This window comes from Trachurus trachurus (genome assembly GCF_905171665.1).
Source record: "Trachurus trachurus genome assembly, chromosome: 1".
Taxonomy (NCBI): Eukaryota; Metazoa; Chordata; class Actinopteri; order Carangiformes; family Carangidae; genus Trachurus; species Trachurus trachurus.
This window is the reverse complement of record NC_139891.1, coordinates 32,417,636-32,431,060: the sequence shown is the minus strand read 5'-3', so window position 1 is coordinate 32,431,060 and position 13,425 is coordinate 32,417,636. Positions and strand designations below refer to the sequence as shown.

Below are 13,425 nucleotides of genomic sequence, written 5' to 3'. Positions count from 1 at the left end.
AGAAAACAGAAAACCAACAACTTGCAAGTGCATTTTCTTAAAAAAAGAAATCAAAAAATAGGCCCTGGGACAAATGTGATGAGTACAGAAGAGTATTAGGGGCCAGAATAAGAGTCGAAATGTCGAGAGTGAAGTCAAAATTTCACCTCTGGTTCATCAGATTAGGAGTGGAGTGCGACCGACAGTTGCACACATCGGTAAGAGAAGGTGTCTGAAGTTAGTTATGCAACTGCATTCGACTTCATTCTTTGAAATGAAAGAAAAATCTCCCTCCTCTCATTTTATTTTAACTTCATGAGTGGCCCTAATACTAGATGGTAATATAACATGATTCAGACCCGGTCTCATCACCTGCCTTTAGATCTGAAGCCCTGGACCTCAGGTGTCGTCCTCGTCCTCCTGACCACACCCAGGAGCCACGGCCGTTGAAGCCGTGACTGTTTTTATTTTTTTAGTCCTTTAACTGACCACTGATTTTCACTTTTTTAGTCTTGACACACTTGAAAAACCTTCAGACTCCCCTTTAAAAAAATAATTTTAAAAAATGCCGTTCAGCCTGAGGTCGGGAAATGTGCTTGTGTGTGTTCACCTGTTTCCTGCTGTTTCTCAGCTCTGCATGTTCGTCAGGGAGGATGGAGGGATAGAGAGAGAGAGAGATGGAGATGGAGGAAGAGAGGGAGCGAGTGCTTGCGTCACTCCCATAAAGGACCTGACTCTGACTCTGACTCTTGCTGAGTCGAGAGCTACACAGTTTCATTTATTTGATAAAGCTTCATTTGGTGTGATTTAAAATCTCCCCCTCATCAGGCTCGGCTCCCCTAAAGCACCGCCTCAGCGCCACGCCGGAATGCCTCATCAGCTCAAAACACACACACACACACACACACTTTGGTGCACACACACACACACATTCACAGACAAGCAAACGGGTACACAAGGACATTTTTCAGGTCTGGGATCAGAGTGAGAGTGTGGAGCCGGGACAGGAGGAGGTCACGTTGGTGGACGGGGTGGGGAAAAAATATCGATAACTCAATATTGTATCAATATATAGACACCGAGTATCAATCTTTTTATATTTTAAAGTATTTTGGGGGCTTTTATGCCTTTTTTAAAGGAATAGTTCACCAAAAAATGACTCACCCTCATGCTGATAAATACTCCAGAGTACAGGGTTTCCCCCAGAAAACTTGTTAAGCCCGGTGGTAGGGTGGCACCGGCGGCCCATCCGCAGCCCATCGCCGGGCCACCGGTGCCCAAGCATGTTTTTTTGTGACAGGGGCCTGACCCTGACCATTGACTGATGGCAGGGCCCTGTAGGTAACAGATTCATTAATGGAGCAGTAGCATTTATAAGGTGTGATTCCATAAGGCCTTATGATCAATGTTAAAAGTTGACTGGAAATTTGAAAATATTATCATAAACATCTGTTATTATAAGACTTTATGTAACATATTAAACACCAGCTAGCTATAGCAGAGTCTTACAGAAAGGCACTCTTGAAATGCTGTTCAATAACCACAAAAATAAATAAATAATTATAATTATAAAATAATATTTAAATAAATAGCATCAACTGTTTGCATTAAAAACTAAAAAGAACAACTGCCTGGTGTCTCCTTTAGCTTTATTTCTGTGATTTTTTTCTTTTTTATTCTCCGAGATTTTTTACATCTGGAGCATAGACTGTAAAAGATTTGGAGTCACGTAATGACGTACCACGCTCTTTTTCCAGTCAGTCGTCATGGAAACGTGACACTCGCGGATTTACTGTTTGGACCAGAGAAAACAAACGTGTGTGATCGCGAACTTTACGAGCTGAAAAATGAAACAATGGATCATTTTCACATCAGGTCAAAGCCCCGCGGCTCACAGGAGTCCGGAGCTCTGACGCTGCAGGGGACGACGTGCTAACAGCTAACAGCTACCAGCTAACGGTTAACAGCTACCAGCTAACAGCTGCAGCAGCTGACTGCCTCTTGGAGCCGTGGCTCGGCTCACGTTAACGTGGACTCGGTGCGTTCCTCTCGGTCAGCTGGTGAAGCAGCGGTCTGATCATAGATGCGGTCTGAGGAGCATGATGTCCGTGACATGTCCCGTTATGCGCGACGAAGTTGTGACGTTGTCAGGTGATGTAAAACACACCTGATCACGTGTTTATGGAGTATAAAAACTGATAAAAAATAAAATAAAATAAACGATGCTTAGCCTGGCGGGGGGGCAAGTAAGGCCTGGCGGCCCGCCAGGCTTATAATACACTGGGGGAAACCCTGAGAGTAGTTTTTTATCCCTCAAAGTGCATCTGGAGACCCGGGAGGGGTGAGAGTAATAACGCCCGACACAAAACGTCCATCAAACTTAAACAAAAACCAAATTTTAATATTCCTCCACACTGCTCGTCCACTGCAATTTTGGTGAACTATTCCTTTAATCAACAGGACACTCAGAGAGAGAAGGGGAACTGTAGCCTGTCAGTGTATATTGTATATAGGGAGCTAATATGACGCCACCTGGATCTTTTATTATGTAAATCACAACCATAGTTTTCATTGAGAGGCATCGATTTTGCAGTTGAAAAAAGTGAATAAATAGAAATATATCTTGATAATATCGTATCGATTCGAGACACAAGTATCGTGACGATATCGTATCGCAGGACCTCTGCTAGAAGACATTTTTAATGTAGTGTAGTGAACCGATCGGTGTCTGGAGATGCTTTGAATTTGTTTCTACTGTTTCACAAAAGTTTCTCCATGTCAGTCTGAGCTGTTTCACATTTGTGACATTTTCTGATATAAGGCTCAGTATCTTTGTCGATCAGGTGTCGACTTCAGTTTATGTTGGTACCTTCTTTTTGGTTCTTCATTTAAGCTGCATTGAGGAGTTTCACTTGTATTTAGAGAATGGAGTCATTGTAATATCATGTAGATACGTGTGTGTGTACAGGATCACATGCACTAAAAAAATCAATCTGTGGGTTAAAAACAGACGATGGTGGGTTCAGTTTCTACCCAGTTAACATGTAGAGACAGACTGTTGGATCTGCAGCTTCATTGACTTCCTCAACTCAAAGAAGTTAAATTAAATTCAATGTGTAGTATTCAACATACTCGTAATGTGTCTGTCCATGTCAGTGTTGTCTGTTTTTCAATATTTGACATCTAATGAGTATTAATCTGTGATTAAGAGCTTTGTAAAAAAAGTTGGGCTGTTGAAAACTTCCAAAATGAGCAGAAACTCTTCTGAAGGCTAATTCCTAAATGTTTTAAGTGTCAGTCGTCGAGATCAAACAGAAACTGAACAACGACTTTTTCAAACAGATTGAGCTGCACAAACACCATCACGTCATCTCTGTCTAATAAGTTAATACACTCGCTGGCACAATCATAGTGAGTGTGTGTGTGTGTGACACAATAATATGCAATGGAGCAATAAAATATTGCTGATGTGGATATTCATTGTCTTCCTGTGTGTGTGTGCGAGACAGTGTGTGTATTTGTGTGTACCAAAGCGTTAGGCTATCTGTGCATGTAAGTTTAGATTAAAGATGTCCATGCTTGTGTGTTTGTGTGTGTGTGTGCATTCTGTTTGCATACATGCCTTTGTTTGTGTGTTTGTGCTTAATTGTTTGCTTTGAGTGGCCGCCTGCAGTGGGAAGGAGAGATAAAGTGTGTGTGTGTTACAGAGAGAGAGAGAGAGAGAGAGAGAGAGAGAGACAGGTCAGTGTGTTTGGCAGGGCAGGGCTTGTTTGTGGCCATCAGAAAGCCATTTTAATTGACGAGAGAGGAACACACACACACGCACACACACACACACACACACACACACACACACACACACACACACACACACACATTTCTGCAGAGCTCACCAATAATCTTGTTGCCAAAAATTTCTGCTCTCTAATTGTTTCCGATTCACCTCAGTCGTTCCTTCTCTCTGGAAAAGAAGGAAGAAGGATGAGGAAGTGGCAGACGGAGAGAGAGGAGGATGAAAAACAGCAGGAGGGATGGAAGAAGGAGGAGGAGGAGGAGGAGGGGGTCAGTTTAAAGGGATAGTTCAACATTTTGGCAAATTGGCCCCATTGCCATAATCCCTATAGTCATAGCAGTAGGTTCATTACCTTTAATTGTCGGTGCAAGCTGTTTTTAGAACGGCGGAGCAGAGCCGTGAGCTGCTCAGAGCTACACTACGGAGGCTCATGGGATTTCTTGGTTTCCCTCATCAAACTCATCAAATACACAATCCAACAACTCCACAACGCTCTGGTGGACAAGTTGTGACCTGCACATTCACCACGCTATGAGATAATAACAGAACGTTACCAGACAGAGTTGTTTTAGAGGTAAATACAGAGACTGTTTGCTGAAAAACTGCCCCGACGGGAACGCGCATCAGTGGTTTTGCATGAATTTACCTCTAAAACAACTCTGTCTGGTAACGTTGTGTTATTATCTCATAGTGTGGTGAATGTGCAGGTCACAACTTGTCCACCAGAGCGTTTTGGAGTTGTTGGATTGTGTATTTGATGAGTTTGATGAGGGAAACCAAGAAATCCCATGAGCCTCCGTAGCGTAGCTCTGAGCAGCTCATGGCTCTGCTCCGCCGTTCTAAAAACAGCTTGCACCGACAAATAAAGGTAACGAACCTACTGCTAAGACTATAAGGATTATGGCAATGGGGCCAATTTGCCAAAATGTTGAACTACCCCTTTAAGGAAGAATGGGAGATTAAAAAGAGAGAAAAATGAAAGAAGTGGAGAGAAAGAGAGAGAGAAAGCTGAGGAAAAGTATAAAAAAAGAGAGAAAATATGTGGACAGATATAGAAAGAGAGAGAGAGACTGCAGCGATGTGAAGAAATGGAGGAAACAAGAAAGAGATGCACACACATAGAGGGAATGCTAACTCCAGCTTTCAGCAGGTTGTTAGGCAGCAGAGTGTGTGTCTGCTGAATAATAGATGTTGTAGCAGGCTAGCATGTAGTCCACACACACACACACACACACACACACACACACACACACACACACACACACACACACACACACACACACTGTGCATCTGCGGCCTGTGTAAGGTTGGTAGCTACTGTAAATTGATTTGCAACAAAATCCAAGTGGAGTCGTTGACACAGTGACGTGAGCAGAGAAACAGAAAGAACATGAAACATGAGACATGTTAGGTTAGCAACATGCCAGCTGCAAGCTAACGTCCACATATTACAGCAAAGAAGAGGAAATCTGGTCAGTTGTTCATATTTTCTGCAAAATTTAGGTTAATTTTGTTTATTAACGTAGCTGAGGACAAGATATTTTAAAGAACGAGCCTGATAGTTAATAAAAACAAGACAAATTCGTCGACAAATTTAGAATTTCAGATTTGAATGTTTTTGCTTTCAAATCTCAAAGAAAAGGCGACTTTTGTGTTCATGCTGTTGTGTAGGCCTATATTATATTAGCTGTACTATCTATACACACAATTTAGCCCTACACTGTAATACATTTCAGGCTGGTTTAACTTATAAACTTAAGTTCAAAACCTGCCTTAAAAACATGAGTTAAGTCAACTTTGAGAAAAGCTTCATTTCAACTAAGGAAGGTATAAATTACTTAAAGCAGAAGTGAGTGATATATTTGTGTTAATATAAGTCTTAAATAGTTATATCTTCCGACAGCAATCACTTACATAGAGTGTTTGGACTGAAACACGGGTCTCTCAGTCCCTCTGCTCTGCTCTGAGCCGAGGAGAAAACATTTATCGTATCCTACAGTTTTTATCCAATGAGGAGAGAGAACGGCATGCAGGGCTGTGTGTGCAGCCAAGGAACGCCGTGAATGTGGCGACGTAGCGACGAGGACTGTTATGGTGCGTTCAAGGAAACTCGTATTTTTCCGACCGTGAAGTGGTACCAGTTCGATCTGGTACGAGTTCACCGGTCGGAAGTTACGAGTGGCCGTTATAGTGACTTTCACCGGTAAAACAGGTCGGAAAAACACGAGTGGGTTGCCTGGAACGCTACAAAGTCGTAAGTTGTGACTTGAAGCTGTAATTTACGATTTCAAAAGCCTGCCTGGAACGCAGCATTAGCGAAAACGACCGGATCACTCACTTCTGCTTTAATTAATGACCATTTATTGTTTGAACTTGATTCTCTGAGATGAGAATCAAGTTCACATTGTGCATTAAATAAAACTTACTTTCTCTTGATTATATGTTGTTTCAACTCATAAAGTTCAGTTATACTAGTTATTTAACTTGTGATTTTGTATCATTTTAAACGTGATAATTTGAGCTCACACTACTTAGCCTACTATATTGATAGTTTTACAGCTGCAGAGTTTGAGATGTCCTTGTTATGACAACTTGACATAAAGACAACATAACCTGTCATAGCAGACCTAACTGCCAAACTTTAAAAATTATAACAAGGACATCTCAAACGATGTCAACTTTGCATCAAAAGTGACATAACTTACCAAATTACACTTAAGGACTCATAAGACACATAAGTATGCATTGATGTTAAGTCAGTTTTATGAACACGTATTCAAGTAAAGTGTTACCTTATTACACACAATCTGGCCCTATAACAGCTGCAGACAGGATTTAACACACCAGCCTGCGCACAACAGCCTGCGTTCAAGAACACAATTCAGAAACAGTTTAAAATGTTCCTAAACAGCAGCATCTGGTGCGTTGGGTTCAGTCTAGTGTGTGTGTGTGTGTGTGTGTGTGTGTGTGTGTGTGTGTCTGCCAGTCAGCATGTGCAGTGCAGTTCAGTGTCTTGTTAGTGTGTAGCTCTACTCCTCAGACTGACCTGTCTGATCCTCTCACATCAGCCACACACACACACACACACACACACACACACGAGGCCGTCCTCCGGCCATAGTGTCAATGTCAATGTTGCATCTGGTAAACACGACAATAGACACGTACTCCCACCGCACACACACACACACACACACTCACAGACACACACACACACACACACATGCAGGCTAACAGGATAATGACCGGCCAATTAGACACAGGCTTGATCTGTCTGGATGTATCCAGTCATCTGAGCCCCTCCAGCAGCTATTACTCAGGCATGGACACACACACACACACACACACACACACACACACACACACACACACACACACACACACACACACACACACACACACACACACACACACACACACCACAAAACAGCACAGTACATACGAACACACTTGACTGGATGGAGCGCTGTGAAAAGCTGGCTGCTCCACCAGGCCACCTCCATGAGTCAGCCTGTGTGTGTGTGTGTGTGTGTTGTTGTGTGTCTGTGTGTGTGTGTCCGTGTGCATTTGTTATAAAGTGACCGTTTTCACTTTGCATGTACAGTGTGTGTGTGTGTGTGTGTGACCTGGAGCTCTACACACACAGACACACACACACACAGGGTTTAAACACAGTGTCACGTACAGTTCAAGCTCAGTTAAGTGTGTTTACAACAAACAAACAACATGAGTCACGTTCGACTTGGTGGGAAAATCTGAGATTAAAATTTTTTTCATCAAACATGAATTACCGTAATTATGAAAAAGGAAGTAAAAGAGTTTAGATTTATTTATTCACTACAGTTTGAACTTTAACATTAACAAATCCAGCTGAGTGTTGAAGGAAACTTATGTAACGTAAGACATCAGTAATTGATAAACTCGTTTTTCAAACTTACAGGAAACAAGTCAACAGTTTTTTTTTTAAATGTATCTTAATATATAGATAAAATATTTTAAACACCATTAAGTTTTAATCTGTTTGATCTATTTTAACTTCTTTTCCCTGTGAGGCCGGAGCAATGGATGACAGATAAACTGGATCTGCAGCTCAGTCTTAACTCAGAACCTTTAAAAAAACAATACATTACCACCTTTAACCAATGAGTCACAGCTATTAGATGTTTTCCCTTTAACTTTTAATCACTTTTTAGGTGTTTTTTAAACTTATTTTTTCATTCATTTATCATAAACAACCACTTTTAAGTGATTTGTGTGTGAGGAGGATGATTTTGAACTGTATGTGGTGAATGATGGGCAGCCAGTGCAGGTTTAATTTATTTTGTCCTTAATTACATTTTTACATTCAGTGTTACCGTATAACCATTCTAACCATTACACAAAGAGGAGAACTTGCAGAACTTGCAAACTCTGGGGATCGAACACAGAACTTTCTGTCAGGTGATGGTGCAAACCGCTGCACCACCGTGTCGCCAAGAGGAGGAAGAGTCCCAGATGTTTGACTGACTGAGTCTCACACAGGAAAATACAGGTGGAATTTAAAACAGATGTTGGTGAGCAGTGGTTTGGAGCGATGTGGGGAACGTCTGTGTGAAGGGTGTGTGTGTTTGTGTGTGTTAATGTGAGTGTGTGTGTATGTGTTTGTGTGTTTATAAATGTGTATGTGTGTGTTAATGTGAGTGTGAGTGTGTATCCTACCTGTTGGTGATGTTGGCCTTAACTCCAGCTGAACTCCGTTTGAATGGATGATCCTCACCACCATCATCGCAAACTGCATCGTCCTGGCTCTGGAGCAGCATCTTCCTGACGGAGACAAGACGCCTCTGTCCGAACGACTGGTAACACACACACACACACACACACACACACCAAATACACTGTGCACACACACACACACACACACACACACCAAATACACTGTGCACACACACAGAGATACAGGTGTATACAAACATGCACACGCAGGGGCAGTAATGTGTACGGACAGAAAGATACACAAAGGCTTGTAAACACACAGACAGGAGAGCTGCACAGTGGACACACAGATGGAAACATAAACACACACACACACAAATATATTGACACAAAAGTACACAATCACACAGACAAGTGATGACAATACACACACATTTCATTTTGTATCATATTGTGTAACAGCAGCTTTGATTTCATTCACAAAGATTCTTCACTCATCATCAAATCAATGAGTTGATACAAATGATGAAACTACGGTGGCCCTGAAGTGCAAATGACAACAGCAAAAGAGAAAACACAACGACAAATCAGAAAACTATGATGGAGTATTAGGGCCACATTGACAAATAAAAAAATCACAAACTTCGAGAATAAAGTCGTAAATTTACGACATTATTCTCTTAAATTTATTAATTTATTCTCGTAATGTTATGACTTTTTTCTCGTAGGACATGTACGACTTTATTCTTGTAAATTTACGTCTTTATTCTCGTAAATGTACAACTTTATTCTTGTAATGTTATGACTTTTTTCTCGTAGGAAATTTACAACTTTATTCTCATAAATGTACAACTTAATTTTCAGAATATTATAACTTTTTTCTCGTAGGAAATGTACGACTTAATTCTTGTAAAGTTACGACTTTATTCTCGTAAATTTACAACTTTATTCTCGTAATGTTATGACTTTTTTCTTGTAAATGTATGACTTTATTCTCGTAAATTTATGACTTTATTCTCGTAATGTTATGACTTTTTTCTCGTAGGACATGTACGAATTTATTTTCGTAATGTTATGACTTTTTTCTCGTAGAAAATGATACGTCTTTATGATCGTAAATTTACGACTTAAATCTCGAAGTCTGTGTTTTTTTTTCTCAATGTGGCCCTAAGACTCCGTCGTAGAAAACACAACGGCAAATCAGAAAACAGTTTGTTGTGTTTTCTCTTTTGCCGTTGTGTTTTCTGATCTGCTGTTGTGATTTTCCCTTCAGGGCCACCGTATAAAACACATGAACGTGAACCAAATATTTACCCACAATGCCCTGCTCTCCTCTCTCTAACAGGAGGACACAGAGCCCTACTTCATAGCCATCTTCTGTTTTGAGTCGGGGATAAAGATCCTGGCTCTGGGTTTTGCGTTACATAAGGGCTCGTACCTGAGGAACGGCTGGAACGTCATGGACTTCGTGGTCGTTCTCACCGGGTGAGTCAAAACTTCTTTTTTTCTTTTGTTTTGAATATGCAAATTAGCTTTTTATTTTTTTATTTCTCTGGTTCTACTTCTGTGTTGTGGTCCAGTCGCTCCAGTCACCGTTTGTCTGTGGTGACGACGTCACTGAGGCTGCTCTTACATTTTATTTTCCACAACATGGCGACATCACCAGGCCGTTGTCATGCAAATGTCACTGGTGTGTGTGTGTGTGTGTGTGTGTGTGCGGTCATGTGACCAGATGATCTCCATGTATCAGGAACCAGATTACAAGTTTGAACAAACATTTCTGAGATCAGGTGTGTGTGTGTGCGTGAGTGTGTGTGTGTGTGTGTGCTCACTGATAGATTTCTCCTTTTTTATTTACCATGAAGATACTTTTAACTTGCACATGTGTCTGTTTTTGAGAAGCCTAGAGGTGATTTTCTATTTCTAATATGTCAAATATATATTGGGAATTTGTTTTTAGTGATAATCAAGTGAAAATTGCAAATATTGCAATGAGCTTAGAGGGTTAGTTGACCTTTTGTATGAGCAGCAGCTCTTTTTTCCCCCACACTTGTTAGCTAATATTAGTATACTGTAGTAAAACCTGAGGTTATGTTATGCTGCATGTTTGCTGGACGGAGGCGTGGCGGCAGATAGAAGGAAGGAGCAGAAACTGTAGACGAAGGAAATTGTTTATTTTGTATTGAAAGTATGTGAATATGTGAATACTGCAGAGTGTTACCTGCTCACTTACTACACATCTGACTCATTTGGAGTCAGAGTGTGATTGTGTGTGTGTGTGCAGGTGAGAGTGCTGCTGCAACTGTTTGTGTGTGTGTGATCTAAATATGGCTGCCGAGAGCGAGATAGAGGGGGGGATGGGCAGAGATGGTAACGAGATACAGTGTTTATCAAGGGGGAAAGACTCCAACACACACACACACGTTTATTAGCATTAACACTGATGTAAATATTCTAGAAATGTAAAGATAACACATTTTAACTCTCCACTTCATCCATAATCTATATCTGTGTGTGTGATCAGAAAAGAGAGGAAGTCAGGGATGCACTCACACGCTGCACTCACACAGACCCAGCAGTGGTCTGGTTAGACAAGGTGTGCGTGTGTGATCAGGACCACTCCCCCCTCAGTCGCTATCCCCCCTTTAATGAGGACACACACACACACACACACACACACACTCGGAGGCTGGATCAGAGCAGCGCTGCAGGGAGCAGCAACCAGGGCAAAGTGAAATGTCACTTCTCCGAGAGACGGGAGGTGGGGGGGGGGGGGGGAGTGGGGAGTGGGTTGGTTGTTATGGCGATGGCTGGATGGAGAGAGAGAGAGAGGTAGCAGAGTTTCCTCCATCACCCACCCCCCCCCTCTCTCTTTCTCTGGTCACTTTAAATGTACTTTATCAGACTGATGTGCAACAGCAACAACGATACACAACGTGTGTTCACTTTTTGTTACAGTCGCCTTCACCTGACTCGTGCATCCCTTTAAAAAGTGCAACACCTTTGTCCCTAAGGGTAAAAAAAAATAACCCCTCAATAAAGACTGTACTATAAATATTATGTATTAATGTGTAATTCCAATTTTTTTAGATAGATAGATAGATAGATAGATAGGTAGATAGGTAGGTAGGTAGGTAGATACTGTAGAACTTTATTCATCCCGAAGGAAATTCTTCTGCCAGGATGCTCCAAAGGGAAAAGTGCAAGGAAGATAAATAAGATAAGAGGAAGTAAATGATAAAATATATCCTACAATGTCTAAAACAATAGAATATATTCTACAAGTGCAAAGGGAGCAACCTAGACATATATGTTAAATACTGTGCTACATAATTTGAGTGCAATACATAATTTAAAAATGATATAATACTAATGCAAAAGGGCCAAAACATAATTTAAGAATTTAAAAATGAGGTGTGTTGTTGTGCTTGGACATATTATTGTTTATGTTCCCCTCTTAGTGAAAGGAGAGGAGTTATATAGTCTGATTGCCACAGGGAGGAAATACCTCCTGTGGCGTTCTGTAGTGCTCCTCCGTGGCCGCAGCTATTTGATGTAATCAGTGTATTAAAGACTTAAAAACTGTTTTTTTTACTGAAATACCAAAATTCACCCCAAAATACACACCCGTAGCTAAATGTATGCCAAATGCATCAACACAGCCAAAGTTATCCACAAGAAAAAGTCCACCCCTAGGGATGCAGGGCGGTTAAGTGCTGCCATACTGTATGTTTAATGGGAAATTACACATAGAGTGAATCCTCTTGACTCAAGGGTTATCCTTATTTCTTCCCTCTCTGTCCACGTGTTCATATTATTTTCTTGTTATTGATTGAAGTTTGAGGTTCGAGGTCTGTGGATCCAGATTCGGATGTGACTAGTGAGTCAAACCGTGACCAAGCACCAAGTAGGAGTGGGTGGTTTTTGTTTTGTGGAGCTTTACTGTTCTGCTGAGTCAGATGTAAGTATAATATAAAACTGCTGTAGCTATATGAGAGCAAGTGTGGAGGTAGATCACCGTGGTTACCTGAAACTCAAAGCCTCACACACTCACACACATCAACACTTCTCTGAGCACCAGTGGCCAGTCGCACAAAACACTTTTAAATTAAGATTTCTCCCTTAAAGTCAGAGTTAAGGTTTCCTCCAAACATCCGACTTAAGTATTTAAGATTTTTTCCCCCTTATTTTGGTCTTAAACTTCATAAAACACTTAAAGTCAGTTAAACCATTGCAGAAAAGACCTTAATGACCCAATTAAGGACGAAACTGACTCTTAACTTGTATCTTAAATGCAACATGGCCGACACATCCAAGAAAGATGATGATGATGATTTAAGAGATTGTGTGCAACGGCCTTAAATAAATAAATAACTTCCACATCTGGAGATATTAAACCTTAAGTGCAGATAGATAGATAGATAGATAGATAGATAGATAGATAGATAGATAGATAGATAGATAGATAGATAGATAGATAGATAGATAGATAGATAGATAGATAGATAGATAGTGGAGTATCCTCCTATCAGAGCAGCGGTGGAGTAGAGCTGTACTACTGCAGCTAGATAACAGAGGGAGGGAAAAAAAAGAGGAGGTGGAAGAGGAAAAGGACACGTGACGATGTCTCTCCGTTCCCCTGGGCTCTGGATAACAGGACAGAGAGAGAGAGGGAGAGAGGGAATACAAGATGGGTTTGGCTGTTAGAGAAGGCGTGAGAGCGATGGAGAGCAGAGAGAGGATGGAGGAAAGACCACGGGAAGGAGGAGGGGGGAAGAGTGATGGGTGGATGTGGGGAGGAGGGGGGAGGAGGATGACGGGGGAGGTGAGAGTGATGTATGGAGAATGAGAGAGAAAGGTTTGGAGGAAGGATGGGAGGAGGAGGAGGAGGAGGGAAGGCAACGATGGATATGGAAGAACGGGGGAGGGGAGAGAGAGAGAGAGAGAAATGAGAAAGA

General features: G+C 41.4%; 1 protein-coding gene across 1 annotated transcript in view; it reads left to right on the top strand.

Annotated features, from left to right (window-relative positions):
- The window catches only part of cacna1ab (calcium channel, voltage-dependent, P/Q type, alpha 1A subunit, b), a gene marked incomplete at both ends in the record, with an annotated part of 208,654 nt that overhangs the window by 75,214 nt on the left and 120,015 nt on the right, over positions 1-13,425 (top strand). The window contains 2 exons of the mRNA XM_083969756.1: positions 8,505-8,610; positions 9,813-9,952. Coding sequence (XP_083825882.1) covers positions 8,505-8,610; positions 9,813-9,952 — 246 coding nt within the window. The remainder of the gene's footprint in view (positions 1-8,504; positions 8,611-9,812; positions 9,953-13,425) is intronic.